This window comes from Dermacentor albipictus, chromosome 1 (assembly GCF_038994185.2).
Source record: "Dermacentor albipictus isolate Rhodes 1998 colony chromosome 1, USDA_Dalb.pri_finalv2, whole genome shotgun sequence".
Classification (NCBI taxonomy): Eukaryota; Metazoa; Arthropoda; class Arachnida; order Ixodida; family Ixodidae; genus Dermacentor; species Dermacentor albipictus.
In genome coordinates, this window is record NC_091821.1 from 428831844 (window position 1) to 428848773 (window position 16930).

The 16930-nt window shown below is 44.5% G+C and overlaps 1 protein-coding gene across 1 annotated transcript; it reads left to right on the plus strand.

The window, feature by feature from the left end:
- Positions 1–1805: 1805 nt before the first annotated feature.
- On the plus strand, positions 1806–16224 carry LOC135897546 (uncharacterized). The gene is made up of 5 exons (XM_065426195.1): positions 1806–1930; positions 9082–9224; positions 12458–12525; positions 14143–14229; positions 16039–16224. Exons 1-5 carry the CDS (start codon positions 1820–1822, stop codon positions 16173–16175), a joined length of 546 nt encoding a protein of 181 aa, XP_065282267.1. The 5' UTR covers positions 1806–1819; the 3' UTR covers positions 16176–16224.
- The last annotated feature ends 706 nt before the right edge of the window (positions 16225–16930 follow it).

The following is a 16930-nucleotide window of genomic DNA, read 5'->3' on the forward strand; positions in this document are numbered from 1 at the left end:
GTTCTACTCGAAGAGGCGGACATGCAGGAAAAATTGAAATGCATAGTCGAGTAAAAAACAAAAAAATGACTAATTAAGTTATTAACTAACTACCTTATGGCCCATATTGCAATTTACATATACTTGCCGTGGAGTTTGCAAGGCGGATCCACTTGGAGCGAATTCTTAGGACGACACCAGTTTCGAAATATTAATTCCCGAACATTGCGGAACAATGCATCAAACACGTTGGCGGGCTAGTTGGTTAGAATCCATGATATAGTGTATAAGCGCGACTGAACACGAGGACGTAGAAAGAAAGAGATACACAGAGACAGCGCTTCACTTTCAACTATAGATGGTATTTTCGCATGCATCGATATATATATATATATATATGTATATATATATATATATATATATATATATATATATATATATATATATATATATATATATATATATATATATCGTACGAGCAGAAACAAACATGACAGAAACACGTGTATGGTTCATCGATATGCACCACGGAATGGTGTTTTTTTCGTGTCCCGTTTTTTACCGCTCGTATGGCATATATATATATATATATATATATATATATATATATATATATATATATATATATATATATATATATATATATATATATATATATATATATATATATACATACACACATATACATATATATATAGCGTGTGTGTGTGTGTGTGTGTGTGTGTGTGTGTGTGTGTGCGAAAATAAAATCTGTAGTTGAAAGTGAAGCGCTCTTTCTATGTATTTGTTTCTTTCTACGTCCTCGTTCAGTCGCGCTTATACACTCTATCATGAATGCATCTAACTTCGTTTCATGCACTGAAACACAACCGTAACTGGAACGTCATTCAATTCTCCGCAAAGTTCTGGAATTACTATCTCGAAACTCCTGTCGCCCTGAGAATTTGTTCCAAGTGGATCCGCCTTGCGAACTACACGGATAGAATTTGAAAATTGCAATATTGGCCATAAGGTAATTCGTTCATAACTTAATTGGTTATTTTTTTGTTTTAGTCGATTATGAATTTCAGTTTTTTGTGCAAGTAATATCCGCCTCTTCGAGTATACCAGCTCGTGAATTAGAATTGGGCTATCTGCCACAGGCAACATTTAAAAATTTTCGAAAGTGTTCACTGAAACACTCTACATACGTATATTTCGTGGAAGCGTCAGTTTCCAAGGCGCGGAAAGTCGATTACACGACAGGGCGGAATCGTACGAATATCAGAGACTGATTGTGTGTCAATCATACGTAAAAAAACTGCTGTCGCAATCAAGACAGACCACAACAGCAAAGGAAAGCTGATTTCGCAGCAAGCATCCAACATCTAGCTGTTTGTCACTTACGAGAGGCATTTTCTGACTTCTTGACAACTAATCATTTCGTGCAGAAGAGCTTTTATGGACATGGCAAGTGATTTTGAATCTAGCATACGATTTTTTTTTCATTGTCCCCTTATTTGTGCGTGTTTGTGTGTACTGCTTTAATTAGAAATTCATTGGTTCTATCATTGCAAGTGGCATTGTCGGGTACAGCTGTGCAGGTGACACCGTATTTTGATAACGCGAAAAAGAAAACATACTCACGAAAAACAAACCAAAACACACAAAGGTGGAGCAGCAAGAACTTGTCAGAAATTCGGGGAACAATTTCGTTTTCACACATACAGATGGGAGAAAAAACATGTTTGAACTGGGATTGATACTTTTTTCCGCGACGCTGTAGTAGACTTGAGTATATATAAACAAACACCCACGGCACTTTGCTTCGGGTTGTGCACTAAAGCTGCGGCTTAGCAAGATGCAGTCGCTTCCTTCGATAGCCACTCTGGTCTTCTTGTGCGCCTTGTCCACCACTGTACCTGTGCAAACACTGGGCAAAAAAGTTCACGGCTCCGCCTCTGCGTTCACGGTACGTTATTCTAACGTGCATTTGTCTGCCCGCGTATTTGTTAAAGTGGCTGCCTTGTTAGGGACTGTTATGTTTAGCGCGCGTATTCTGCCGATGCAGTGTCCCTCCTGCGTCAACCAGTGCATAACATATATATGCAGAACGCCACAACCACTGAACCATCGTGGCGGGCCATTATAGGCTCCCTATGTTAATCGTCATCATATAGACAGCACTAATTTACCAGAGTTGAAGATCCACGAATTCTCCTTTCCGAATGCCCAAAGAGTCGTTTTGGAGGCTTGTATTATTTGTAGTTGCGTATTTCGCAGACGTGTTTTATTGCGAAGCATGATTTGCTAACTTCGGGCGCTTTGAGACTGTCTATCTATGTATATGGCCTCCTACGCCGGCGGGGCTGGTGGTGCTGGCGGATCGAGCTAGCGGAGCTGACGGCGCCTACCAACTTTAGCTGCTGGGTACATATGCTCGCGTTCGCGCTGCTGCCGTGGTCTCAGCATCGTCGCCATTCGAGCTCCGTCATCCGACTCACGTCTCTGAGTCTCGCGTACTACCTGCGCCGAGCCAGATGACGCGTGTAAGATCTGGGCACGTCGGCTGCGGAACACCGGCACTTCTGGTTATCTCCGCACGAACAGCTATTCAAGAGCAAGTTTTCCAGCCAGCGCAGGCCAACCGGCTCCCGATGCTGTCAAAGAAGCTTTTGGAACACTGCAGCTTCGTCGAGAACTGCGTCAACTCGGACATCGCGTTCCTCGGAGGTTTACTTGAGCAGCTCCAGGATGGCGTACTACTGAGGTACTACTTGGCGCAGAGGAAGGAGAACTTATAAGCAATTATCGAACAGCTAGGCAAACCTACGTTTTTTCTGATCCTCAGCTTGTCTGAACTCCACAATGAGCGCCTGCTCGAAGTCACCGAGAGAGTCAAATAGCTGGTCGAGGCGCGCAGCCGCAGGGTCGATGCCAGTTTCGCATAACTTCAATTCCTAGGGTAAGTAATAGCGACAAAATCTTTTTTTTTTTAAGGATGAGATTGAAAGACCCGTTGTTGGGTTCCTACAGAGAGTATGATAGTCTGAAATATACGAACCACTATACTACTGCACGGGACACTGAACGTTCGAAATAAGCTCTCCAGGTAGCTGTCACGATAGATGGATGGATGGATGCGAAACTTTAATAAGGTCCTGAGGTACGCGACTCAGCGCGCTGCGGGCCGCTCCCACGTAAGAAATTGAATTATTCCAGTCATTGACAGAACGAACCAGAGAAGGAAAGGGGAGGATTGGCGTTTTTAAACCCAATCCTCCGGTTGCTTGATTGCAATCGGTTGCTTTATGTTTCCCTCGAACACTTCTCAAGCCACCGCTTCTCCGTCGAGGGTTGCGTAGATTGACGGTCGGAGAAATAAATGCAACAAAAATTATAGCGATAGGGGTCCGCAGTCCGAAATTATTCACCCGATAAATTTCAAAATGCAAGAAAAATAATGCGTGCCCTCAGCTCAAATTTTGCGCGGTTTTCTTTACTCATTTCTCTCAACCGCTGACGTGCGTAGCCCTTGCTGCCAATGGTAAGAGCCTGAAGCACCTCCCTAACGGAAGTTCGCACTCCATGTTTGCATACGTGTTCTATGTTCACGGATTCCGGTTACTATGGTGTGCTGATAACGCTGGTCGAGCAACCTGGGACTGCGCCACGTCTCTTTTCTTCAGTTCAGCAATGCGAACAACAAAAATGGTGTTACAACAACGATGCACCGAGGTGAGAAATCTGCACCACGACAACAATCTGCAGAAGGAGGCACCGAGAGGACAAGGCTGCTTACGAGCGTGCAAAAACGAGGAGAGAAGCTCTTGTGCTCATACGCCAGGGGTATGCCACCATACCAGAGGGGAAAGAACAGCCAGCACCCCTACCTAGTTTTGTTGATGTAGTGATCGCTTTATTTTCTTTCTTTCTTTTTTTTTGCTGCCGTATCTGTTTGCGTCAGTATAAGGATTGCAGAAAAAGAGGGAATTCTTAATTTATTACGTTTTTTCTGCAATGCAGTGGTTATCTACAACTTAGTTTTGAACGAATCATGGAATAGCGAGTTGTGACGCCGATGATGGTCAAGCGAGCGCCACTGCATGATGATGGGGTCGGCAGCGATGTAATGATTTGTTTGCGTGATTAAAATAATAAATATTTCGATATTGCTGCTTTGAATTGCGCTAGAAGCATCTCCAAATGTCAGTCTACGCAACCTGCAGCAGAATGATGGAAGCTTGAAAAGTGTTCGAGGGCCCATTTAACGAGCGTCAACTGAGTCTTACCACACTACGATTACAAAAATACCGCCTTATCGTAAAACAAAACGAAGCACGTACAAGGTTATGATGTTTTAGGCTTGTAGCGCAGCTCGGAAGAGCAAAAAAGGAAGGAGGTAAGGGTAATCAAAGGGAACGGAAAACAGAGTGAGCGCTAACTTCCAACTGAGGGTTTATTTCGTGACACAAGACTACTTATACACTCGCAAACCATATGACATCAGGAGATTAGAAAGAAACCAAGCAACAAAGCCGATAGTAACCAAGTGGTAACATATTCAGACAGCCTATGGCTGCAGTCGGAGATACGCCAATTCATTGCTTGATAATGATAATGAAGGTGTGCTTACACATGCATGGCCCAGACCAATGACAGCCTTTGCTTCGATGATTTCTCTTGTGAGCTGATTACGACTGCGACCAAGACTGACGTATTCCTCTAAGACAGGTTCGCAACCACACGTTTTGCAGTGCTGTGCAAGAAACCCCCCAGCTGTAATACAATTCTTGGCATAGCAACCATGTTCACGCAGCCTGTCATTCAGACATCGGCCAGTTTGACCAACGTAACGTTTTCTGCACTTGAGTGGAAAACAATAAACAACACAATGTGCCCAGTTAACAAACTTATTTTTGTGGTTCTTGTCACAGGAAAGAGGAGCTACCTTATTGGCATTAGTGAGTTTGCAAATCCTCATTAGCTTGTTAGGTGCAAAAAACACTACACGAACATTCGCTCGCTGTGCGATTTTCTTAAGATTATGTGAGACGGTGTGAATATAAGGGATGACGCTAGTCCTACCCCGAGTAGTTACAGGATTATCTGCGTGCTGGTTGTCTTTTCTACGCTCTCTTAGAATTCGTTCTGCTATTGACACTTGTAGGGGGGACACGGGATAACCAGCCTGCAAAAGCCGTTCGCACTGAGAGGGAAAGCTAGACAAAACAGTATGGTGGCACGACTTTTTCAAAGCATTGTTAAGGCAAAGGTTAGCAATGCTTCTCTTGATCAACTTGGAATGGGCAGAATGAAACGGAAGAAGTGGTTTGTTAGCACGAGGTTCATAGGACCAACCCGTATGAATATCCGAACAAGCTAAGCGCAAATCCAAAAACCGGATCTCATGATCCTGTGGGAGCTCGTAGGTAACGTCAAGGGGCGCAAGGCATTCTTGGACTATTGGCACTACCGAGGCAACCTCAGCCTCAAGGTCAGCCGGAGAACACTGAACACAAAACAAAAAATCGTCCACGTAACGAAATATTTTAAAAATGTTAGTCTGACAAAGGTTGACTGACATGGCGACGTCTAGGCGAGCTAAAAATAAATCACTGAGGAGCGGGGCAATGCACAAACCAATGCACACTCCGTTTTTCTACAAATAGATGGTGTCATTCCATGTAATGAACGTAGATGACAAATAAAAGCTCAAAAGTTCCAAAAAGTGATTACTAGACAGCCCAGCATTATTTTGAAAACGGGTGACGCCAAATTCATCAATTGTCTGCGAAATAGCTGACAGCAGGTCATTGTGAGGAATAGAATAGTAGAGGTCCTTCACATCGACGGAGAAGACTTGAAAGCCTCGATCAAAGTTGTCCTTTGAAAATTCAGTTACTTCATCGGAGTTGCGTATTAACAATGGGTCATTCACAGGTAAAATGGCTAGCTTGGACTGCAGAAACAATGCGACAGACTTCTGCCACGTGTCCTTTTTAGAAACAATAACCCTCAACGGGACGTCAGGCTTGTGCGTTTTCGCGCTAAAGAACACCTCTAGGTGATCTCGTTTGCTGCTGGCAATGTTTCAGGACAAAGTGTTGTTTCAGGCAATGTTTCAGGACAAAGTGTTGAGAAACATTGCCAGCAGCAAACGAGATCACCTAAAGGTGTTCTTTAGGCGAAAACGCACAAACCTGACGTCCGGTTGACGGTTATTGTTTCTGAAAAGGACACGTGGCAGAAGTCTGTCGCACTGTTTCTGCAGGCCAAGCTAGCCATTTTACCCGTGAATGACCCGTTGTTAATACGCAACTCCGATGAAGTAATTGAATTTTTAAAGGACAACTCTGATCGAGGCTTTCAAGTCTTCTCCATCGATGTGAAGGACCTCTGCCATTCTATTCCTCACAATGACCTGCTGTCAGCTATTTCGCAGACAACTGATGAATTTGGCGTCACCCCGTTTTCAAAATAATGCTGGGCTGTCTAGTAATCACTTTTTGGAACTTCTGAGCTTTTATTTGTCATCTACGTTGATTACATGGAATGACACCATCTATTTGCAGAAAAATGGAGTGTGCATTGGTTCGTGCATTGCCCCGCTCCTCAGTGATTTATTTTTAGCTCGCCTAGACGTCGCCATGTCAGTCAACCTTTGTCAGACTAACATTCTTAAAATATTTCGTTACGTGGACGATTTTTTGTTTTGTGTTCAGTGTTCTCCGGCTGACCTTGAGGCTGAGGTTGCCTCGGTAGTGCCAATAGTCCAAGAATGCCTTGCGCCCCTTGACGTTACCTACGAGCTCCCACAGGATCATGAGATCCGGTTTTTGGATTTGCGCTTAGCTTGTTCGGATATTCATACGGGTTGGTCCTATGAACCTCGTGCTAACAAACCACTTCTTCCGTTTCATTCTGCCCATTCCAAGTTGATCAAGAGAAGCATTGCTAACCTTTGCCTTAACAATGCTTTGAAAAAGTCGTGCCAGCATACTGTTTCGTCTAGCTTTGCCTCTCAGTGCGAACGGCTTTCGCAGGCTGGTTATCCCGTGTACCTACAAGTGTCAATAGCAGAACGAATTCTAAGAGAGCGTAGAAAAGACAACCAGCACGCAGATAATCCTGTAACTACTCGGGGTAGGACTAGCGTCATCCCTTATATTCACACCGTCTCACATAATCTTAAGAAAATTGCCCAGCGAGCGAATGCTCGTGTAGTGTTTTCTGCACCTAACAAGCTAATGAGGATTTCCAAGCTCACTAATCCCAATAAGGTAGCTCCTCTTTCCTGTGACAAGAACCACAACAGTAAGTTTGTTAATTGCGCACATTGTGTTGTTTATTGTTTTCCACTCAAGTGCGGAAAACGTTACGTTGGTCAAACTGGCCGATGTCTGAATGACAGGCTGCGCGAACATGGTTACTATGCCAAGAATTGTATTACAGCTGGGGGGTTTCTTGCACAGCACTGCAAAACGTGTGGTTGCGAACCTGTCTTAAAGGAATGCGTCATTCTTGGTCGCAGTCGTAATCAGCTCACAAGAGAAATCACCGAAGCAAAGGCTATCATTGGTCTGGGCCATGCATGTGTAAGCTCACCTTCATTATCATTATCAAGCAATAAATTGGCGTATCTCCGACTGCAGCCACAGGCTGTCTGAATATGTTACCACTTGGTTACTACGGCTTTGTTGCTTGGTTTCTTTCTAATCTCCTGATGTCATATGGTTTGCCGAGTGTATAAGTAGTCTTGTGTCACGAAATAAACCGTCAGTTGGAAGTTAGCGCTCACTCTGTTTTCCGTTCCCTTTGATTACCCCTACCTCCTTCCTTTTTTTGCTCTTCCGAGCTGCGCTACAAGCCTAAAACAGTCATGACATACCAACTCGCCCAAACTGCCACGCTTTTGAAAATGATGATGATGGCGCAATCAGCGTATGACTGATATGGAAACTTAGCATGCCGATAACTGTCTAATGGTTTCTTAAAAGATTTCATAACACAAAGTTATATCGCTTTATAAAGGAAGATCAGTTGAGCTGCTAGCAGCATCAACGATTGGAGAAGCATCTTTTCTGCCAAAATTTTCACCCTCTTACCGCAGGAGATCGCGTGCACTGTCCATTCTGTGTAAAAAAAGTATACACAGCACGTTCATCTTGTAGATGATATCACCATAGCTTGGTAGCTATTGCGCCGTAAATTTTAGAACCTGCCATGATAATTAGCTATATCTTCAAAAGTTCTCGTTGTCTTCGGCGCAAATATTCGCTTGCACACGAAGTTGTCCGAACAAGCTCAAAGACTCTTAATAACCATTGCGATGAAGGCTAAAAATGTATGAAGCGTGATTTGCAATGATTTTGGTTTTTACGCCGCATGCTACGAAGCACCAAGCGATAATTGTGCCACTGCGCGTCCTAGCCAGCAGCCACGATCACCACATCGATTGGAATATAACGCCGCAACTACAGCCAAGACACAGTCAACGCTTCGAATGGGGTGATGTCGCAATTACAGACAACGCAATAACTATGGGCACCGCATCGAGTTGGAAAACGCAGCAGTCATAGAGTATTAAATACGGTCAAACGAACCGGCTTTTGACGGAATTCTTACTCGTCGTATGTCTAAACGACATCCCACGTGTAAGGATAGCGTCGTCCGTCTAAACGAGAGATGACGCTACCAACAAGGCAGATGGGAATCGATCTGATATCTACAGTCACGTTCACGGCTTTATATCTTGAAATGTAACTGGGAACCGGATCTTGCCCACCTTAATGTGAGCAAATAATCCGTACGGGGTCCGAAATGTCTGGACTATTTTTATTTATTTATTTATTTATTTATTTATTTATTTATTTATTTATTTATTTATTTAGTGCATGTTTGGGCTGGTCAGTGACCGCAACTTGATCTTTACGAAGACCTACTTTCTTGAACTTTTTTTTTCTATCGTGTTTTCTGTTTAACGTACATGCACGGGCTGGCGCGTGAAGTGGAAGCCCGTGTCATTCTGTCTCGCAGTGGACCATCATTGCGCGCTGCCGCATCTAACGAATGCCCCGTCCTTGATTGCTTCATCTTTTTTTTTTCTTTTTGCATTTCTAGGTCTTCGAGAAGTTTCGTTTCGCCTTGGCCATATTCGACGAAGACCAGGACGGAGACCTGGACTGCGTGAGCACCGTACGGACGCAGTTCGACAAGAGCATCCCGAGCGCCACCTACGTCTGGATGTTCAAGGGCAACAATCCGTAAGATTGAATCCCACCCATGCGGCGGATGAAATATTTTGTTTTTTTACCAAATACCGTCGCGAATTCTCGCTGGCTTCCTTTTTTAACGTTCTCGCGTGCAGTCTCGTCCTACGAGTCAGCTATATATTGCACCGAGCTCACAAAAAACATCTTTATGTTAAGTCGTCTTGTCGAGTGCATGCCTGTGCAAGAATGCTGCCCGCAAGTGTGCTTGTTGGTCAAGGTGTGAGTGAGTGAGTGAGTGAGTGAGTGAGTGAGTGAGTGAGTGAGTGAGTGAGTGAGAGTGAGTGAGTGAGTGAGTGAGTGAGAGTGAGTGAGTGAGTGAGTGAGTGAGTGAGTGAGTGAGTGAGTGAGTGAGTGAGTGAGTGAGTGAGTGAGTGAGTGAGTGAGTGAGTGAGTGAGAGTGAGTGAGTGAGTGAGTGAGTGAGTGAGTGAGTGAGTGAGTGAGTGAGTGAGTGAGTGAGTGAGTGAGTGAGTGAGCTGAGCGATTGTTCCTCATCTGTCGCACGACAATCTGAAGGGTGAGGAGAATAAGAGCAGCCGAGGGACTCCAAGCATTTTCAGTTATAAGAGGAAGCTTATAACGGACATAAGAGAGAGTGTGTAGTCGCAATTGAATGAGGACGTAGAAAGAAACAGAGCCACAGAGACAGCCTTCTCTGTGTATCTATTTCTTTCTACGTCCTCGTTCATTCGCGCTTACACACTCTATCATGGATTTAAGCCAACTATCTCGCCAACGTGTTTGTATACCAAGAACATAAGATGAATTTTTACATCGGCCCCTCCTATCTAAATACATGGAAAAAAATATCGTTTTTTTTTTGGCCACCATGGCACCGAATTTGACGAGGTTTGTTCCATGTAGAGGCTGTTCCAGGCTGTTCCATGCAGAGGCCATGGAACATGTGTTCTATGTTCCAAGTTAAAATGTAGTAGCTGCTGGAATGTGATTTTCTTATTGAGGTCGTCGATTTTTAATAAAGCTTGCTAAAAATTGCAAAATTTTTACAAACTATCAAATTTATGAAGCAGTAACTACGCGATGAAAAACAATATCACAATTCTGTAAACTTCACATAAACGAACAACCGGACAAAATTAGTAAAATGTACATCCGTGTGAAATATACTAATATCCTGTGACTGGACCCTTTTTCAAATCTATTGTAAACATCGTAAAAAGTCCGCATACGCTGTCAGTTTATAAATGAAATTCGTCCGCTTCAGATGCTCTAACGAATGCATATTTCAGATTGCGGTATGTCTGTTTGCCGCGCAGCTACGAATTTGTAACTTCGTGATTCAGTTTATTTTAGCTTGCCAATATGTGGCAATTCTTACTTAAAAAATTGAATCACCATTCTGCTTCTTGCAGCCACTCGAACTTAACTTTAGCTTTGAAATGCAACAAATGTTATTAAAATCGGTGCAGGGATTACTTGAGGAAAACATTTTCATGTTTTACGTCTCTCCGAATAGGCGGCGTCGGAGTTGGGCCCGAGCTAAAGCTTTCTCTTAACAGGTCGGCAAAGCGAGGGGCAGAGTAGGGGAAATCAGTTTATTAGAATAATTAGAAGATTATTTGGGAAACCCCCAGATAATAGTAAAAAAATGAAACTGGGTGAAAAGGCAATCTGGAGGCGGTGGGAATCAAGCCAACACCTTCGGTATAGCGAGTGCAGTGCACTACCAATTAATTTATCGCAGCCGCCGTCCCTCGCGCCATAGAATTTTATGCAGTTACTATAGCAAACTGCGGCCGCTATCGTGCCTATAAGGGAGCTACAAGCAGGACGGTTCAGCCAGCGTGGGAATGACGGCTAGTACTTGGATTGGCCTAAACTTCGTCCTTCTGGCTTTAAACGGATCCTTGACTTTGCGAACTCATCCTTTTCGCGAAAGTACTGCGTTATAAATAATTAAATAGGCGTTATTAAAATAGTCCGGCGGCTGAGCTTGAACGCAGGGCCTCTATGAGAGACGCCCAATATTTGAAACCACATTTGAAATAACTGCTGTCACCAGCAATTATGCATGTCCGCAGAACCTTATTGTCTTCTGCATTGGGGAAAGCGTGGATTGCTTTGAAATGTAGGCCAGTAAAGGATGATACAGCGTAATAACCAAAGCCACAAGAACGTCTGCAGCCACAGGCATGAAGGTCAGACAAATCCATGCACTAGTCATCATTTTCAAGGCGGCTCAACGATGGCATCGCCACAGTTTCCGCTAATAACTATTATAGAAAATTCTAAGCCTCGTCGCCTTTCTTGACTATTTGCGAATCTGTACTACAGTAATAACCCTGGGAGTGTTGGCTAGCGTTCCTCTGAACCATTGCGCTGGAGGAAATGACTTGCAAATACTTATTTGGGGCGCGTATATGGGTTCGTTTCAGTACTGACGCTGGACACGTGGGCACGTGATGTACAGCCAAGTAGCAGTAGTCAATGCTGAGCTGAAAGCAAGACGAAGCGCAGCACAATGGAAAGTGTCGCACATTTCCCATTCAGTAAGCTTGAAATCGATGTAATTTCATTCATTTTCATAAAAATATTGTCTGAGATCACTCGGATGTGACATTCTTCTTCCATTTGGAATAACACGAATTCAAATTCACGAAGCGCAGGCCGAATACGCATCTGACTCTCTAACGTCCATCTGAATGGAAAAATGGTACTTGGGTTCACGGTAAATCGTCACCTTGATATGAGGCTCACCTAAAATTCAAGTGCAGCAACCATCATCATCTTCAGCCTGGTTATGCCCACTGCAGGGCAAAGGCCTCTCCCATACTTCTCCAACTACTCCGGTCATGTACCTTGTGTTCATATAGGAGGTTGTGGCCAAGTACTGCCCCAGGGTGGCCAATCCTGCTCTGGTGAGGGAGTGCGTTACCGGTTCTGGTCACCGGGATCAGGCCACATTCCAGGCCTGTTTGTGCAGGAACCATGAGCTGGTATAATAACTGGAAGCGCACGCCATCGTTCCTCGCAGTGCTGACCGTCAATGCATGCTGCCGCATCTAACGGATGCCCTGTATTTCATCGTTTCGTCTTCTTTTTGTGCTTCCAGGTCTTCGATAAGTTTTCTTACAGTAGCCGTACACGTGTAACCTCGAATAAAATGAAAGCCGTCGGTACGATGTATATTGTCAGGAGCTAACTCGAAGCAGCTGAACACATTGCTGACGTCTACGTACAACAAAGGTGTCGCTATTTGTTTCAGGCGGAATGTCACCTTCCACATCAAGCCAGGACCGACTTTCGACACGAGCACTTACACAATGGATGACGGTCAGTGCGACTATATTCCCTGCAAGAGCCAATTAATTTTGGTCATTGCCAATTTGGTTACTTCACATTTTTTGGTGTGCTTACAATCAGGAAAAGCGTACTGCTGCAGAACCGATTAGGAATTTTCAATGGTTGAGCGAGTTTTGCAAGGTTTGCAGAATGTGGACGCCAGACGAGAACTCTCTGCAGGAAGGTCAGAATATCAACTTAACATACTTGGAACGCACCGAACCAGCCGCGTGAAAAATACGCCTCACGTTAAACGCCGCGAAGAGAAAAAGAAACACGTGAACCTGCTACCTAACGCCGTGCTCGCATGCGCGCAAAGGGGAGGGCGGGTAGATGTAGGTGCGCTAAGAGGGGGGTGAGTGGGAGGAAAGGGGGTAGGTTATTGCACATATTCCCTTCTACTACAGCTGCGGCTGCAGTGGGTTCGAAGGCTAGCGGACCTGACATAGCTGATGGCTTCGTGTGCGCTGTCTTCTTGCGCGTCTAGTTTGCTTAGAAACGAGAGGCCGCGCGAAGGGCAATCCGCTCGCCGCTGCTGCCGTTCTTCCTCACGCCAGCGTTCTGACAGCGAGTGTCCGCGGTCGTCGAGTGAGATGTGTTCGTGCCTGTCTGTACGCGCCTGACAACGTGTTGTTCAGTTAAGTCATTAAGTGAACAGCGGTTTATGCAGCTGGTCGAACGACTAACCTTACTCCGTATAGCTGTCTTATAATTCGCTATCGCAATTTATGGTTTGCCTTGTGGGCGAAAGTGCGACTTTTTTTGGTGTCTAGTGCCGTGACTGTCCTTCAGAAGCTAAACTTTCTGTACCTTGAAGTTACATAAGCAGCAGCGATAACTTTGGTGACCAATAAGTGTCGGCCATCAAGACATTACCTTTCAGGGGTGAATGAGCGCATTTCGGTTACATTCTCTTGCATACAACGGCATATATGCCACCGTGGCCCGTGTATATTTGTTTGTTTATTTGCTTGCTTCTTCGCGTGCTTGTTTGCTTGCTTGTTTATTCCAAAAGTGAAATTGGCCCTAAGAAATACTTGCACGTTGATTGCCTTGAAGTGTACCGTAGCTTGCAATGCTCGAGTCACACATTTTGCTTGAATACTCAAACCCTTTATTATTACTGAGTTTGCTATTGTATCTAATGCGGCGCTTTATTCGTGTGCACAGTGATACGGTGCTTTATATCGTGTGCACAGTGATACGGTGCTTTATATCGTGTGCGCAGTGATACGGTGCTTGACACACTCAAAAGCGACCCCCCGTTCCGCAGATTCACTTCGTCTTTTAAAGCAGGCCCATTAAAACTCCAGGTAGTTTTTCCCCGTCTGCGCTTGTATTATTTTTGCACGTGTGCTTGCCCGTCTGTATGTTCATGTGGTTTTGTGTTGACATTTTTTTCCCTATTTGCTTTACTGCGCCTTTTTTTTTACTATTTGTATTTTTATATAACACGTCTGTGAGCTTTTATTCGAGATAGTAATTTCTTCGGTGGTCGTTACACAGATGTAATCAGTCTCTTAATAAGCAACACCGACAAAAGCAACGCTCGGGAGTGTGGTTGTGCGTTGTGTATTGATTTCTGGTCTGTGCGCGAACTCTTTGCAGATTACGAGCACGAATATAATGCCTACTTCTACTACTCAGACTACGAGAACTGCGTCATTTTCGGTATGCCTCACCTAGACAGAGACGGTAAGTCAACAGCAGAGTGCTAAGTGGCAGGAGTCAGCCCATTATCTTGTTAAGAGGGTGGCACTATGGCCTAATTGGGTGAGTTGGGTGAAAGAAAAACCGGTTAAATGCGATCAGTCAGCCTCTTTTTACTGGCGAAGGCCAAGAGCTAACTGCAGCACGTCCTTGAGGCGTGACGACAGCCGGGTGAATCCGGTTGTCGCGACTGGGGACGACGAGATTAGTCGACACGTTTGGCGTCACCCACTATCCAGATTACCGCGAAGCCTGAATATCCACAGCCCACGCCACTTCATCAGGTAGTGCGATTGTGACGCCCTAGCGAGAAAACGCCGCGCACGCGTTTTCTATGTGCACTTTTCTATAAATTGCTCTTGATGTTTGAAGATTTCAACAGAATTGAAAAAGAAGGACCAACTGCCTTAGGAGGCATATTAATTGCTGCGCTACACGAGCCGTCAATAACGCTGAATGCAAATAAGTGCGTAGCGCGTTGGAAGTATTGCGCATTACCGCACAGCCCATCTCATGTTGCATTGTCTTCGTTCTGTTCTTCAGTTCTTCTCTCTCTCTCCCTCTTTCTTTGTTACCGTAAATCAGCTTATCCTGCTCATCACGCTAATTCCCTAGTAAGCTATCGAGGAGAGGAAGCACATTCAGCGAAGCCGCCATGTTAGAAGTTAAAGAAAGAAAAGCAGGGAGGAAAAACGCAAACTTAGCTGTTCTACAACGCATATTCTTCACGTACGCGCCACAGTGTAGGCCGTCTCTCTTGAGGTTGCTATTGCTGCGGCTTCGCTCGCAGTTTTTATCCGAAGGACATTCGGGAAAGTACACCGAGGTGAGATGGGCGCGATACGTAGAGAGTAAACCTTTCTGAAAGCAAATCGCAAATTTCTTTAGATAACTTTACAGCTTGTTGTCGGACTTGTAACTCGTAAACGGCACGATGTATTAGCAATACTCTATATGTCATTCATTCAACATTTACGCTGAAACGTCAGTAAACGCGCCAAACTTACATAACTTTATTGCAAGGCGCTGCAAACCCAACTGAAAGAAGGTGATGGTGTTAAGTTTATCCTTCGTGCATCTTCCGGCGAGTTGATCATCATAATTCCGATGTAACTACATGTCATTGTGCAGACATCCAACGTCGCATTACTTTCATAAACAGAATTGAATTCCCGGCTGAAAGCACACGAACGAGTTAATTATTGGCTGCAAGCATTGCAATAAAGAAAAAAAAAAGAGAGTATTCTTTCACCACATTTGGCATGTCGGAGATCCCGTCAAGCGTGGTATACTGACTTCAGATAGGTGACCGTGCGCATCAATATTCCGTACAGTGGAGTGAAATAGAGTCGCAATGGGCTAAACAGGTTGTTAAATTTGCCCGAAGGTAAACGTTCGTGGCGCTCACCAAGGCACCACAAGACGGGACAAGTGGCGAAAATAAAATAAAGTAAGCAAGGAAGTAACTTTCGCAAGCTTGAACTCCGTAACTGAAATGACCAAATTGAGCTTGGGTGCAAATCTCACTATTGCGTAAATGATTTCTCCCGAAAATTCGTACGATGGAAGTAGTTTCAGGAAAGGCACAAATCCACAGGGAATTACTACAGCACGAAGCTACATCTTTTTTTCTTCAATTGCGAATTTTTTTTCTTTTCACCTTCGCGCTGGTACTTTCTAGCGGATAATTATGTTCCCCGTTCATGAAATCTCGCACTATTTGTTGCTTTATTTTCGAATCGTAGTGTTACTAACGCGATTTTATTTTCAATGCCCGTTTCCCGTGTCTCGCAGAGTGCATGTTGTGGGTCACGAAGAGGGTGAAAGACGAAGTGCCACAAATCTGCACGGACAAGTACATCGAGAACTGCGACATGCAAGTCATGGCGTACGACAAGGACAGCTGCGGCGAATACGCCGACTACGATTAGGTCCGCTCTTTCCCACGTGCAGTCGCCAGAGGTTCTCGCCCGTCTACGTGTGTGCTGTGCAGCACGCGGAAAATAAAATATAAAGAACAAGAAACTTCGCACGTGTGCATGTCAATCTGAGAAACTGATACGTCAGGTATGGCGAAAGCTCTAAAGTGATTTCTCAACCCCGTGTCGGAAAATGGAAGTCACAAGTGCGGCGTTTCGCGCGAATTGGTACATCAGGTCTTCATTTACGAAAAAAAGAGACGGAAACAAGATAGGAATCGCGAATGGCGAAGCACTGCCTTTCGACTAATGCGTATTGCACGCTCCGCACGAAACATCAAACACACACAGGGGAAGAGCAATCGCGACCTGACTGCAAGAACCCTGTGAAAACCCTGGGGTAGGCCGCACTCTGTAATAAGTATTTCACTGAATTGTTCATCAATTCCTACGGTTCGTTGACAGTTTGCAAAGTAATTTCGAAGCTACATCGCAAATCGGTAGAAAATCTTACGCTATAGATTTCTATTTATCAGAAGGCCACGGCGAAAAGTGCCAAGCCTTTCGTTAGATCTAAAGACAGTGAGAGGGGGCTTCCCAGCATTTAGTTCGTTAAATGCACCCATAGGTTGGACTTGCACCACGGCTTTCACCATGGCAAGCATGCAACATGAATTTGGTTACGTGGTAAACACAATGTATATGCAAAAAGATTCTCGGAAAACCTTTTGCTACCAAAAAAAGCGCAGACAGCGTCTGCAAAAGCA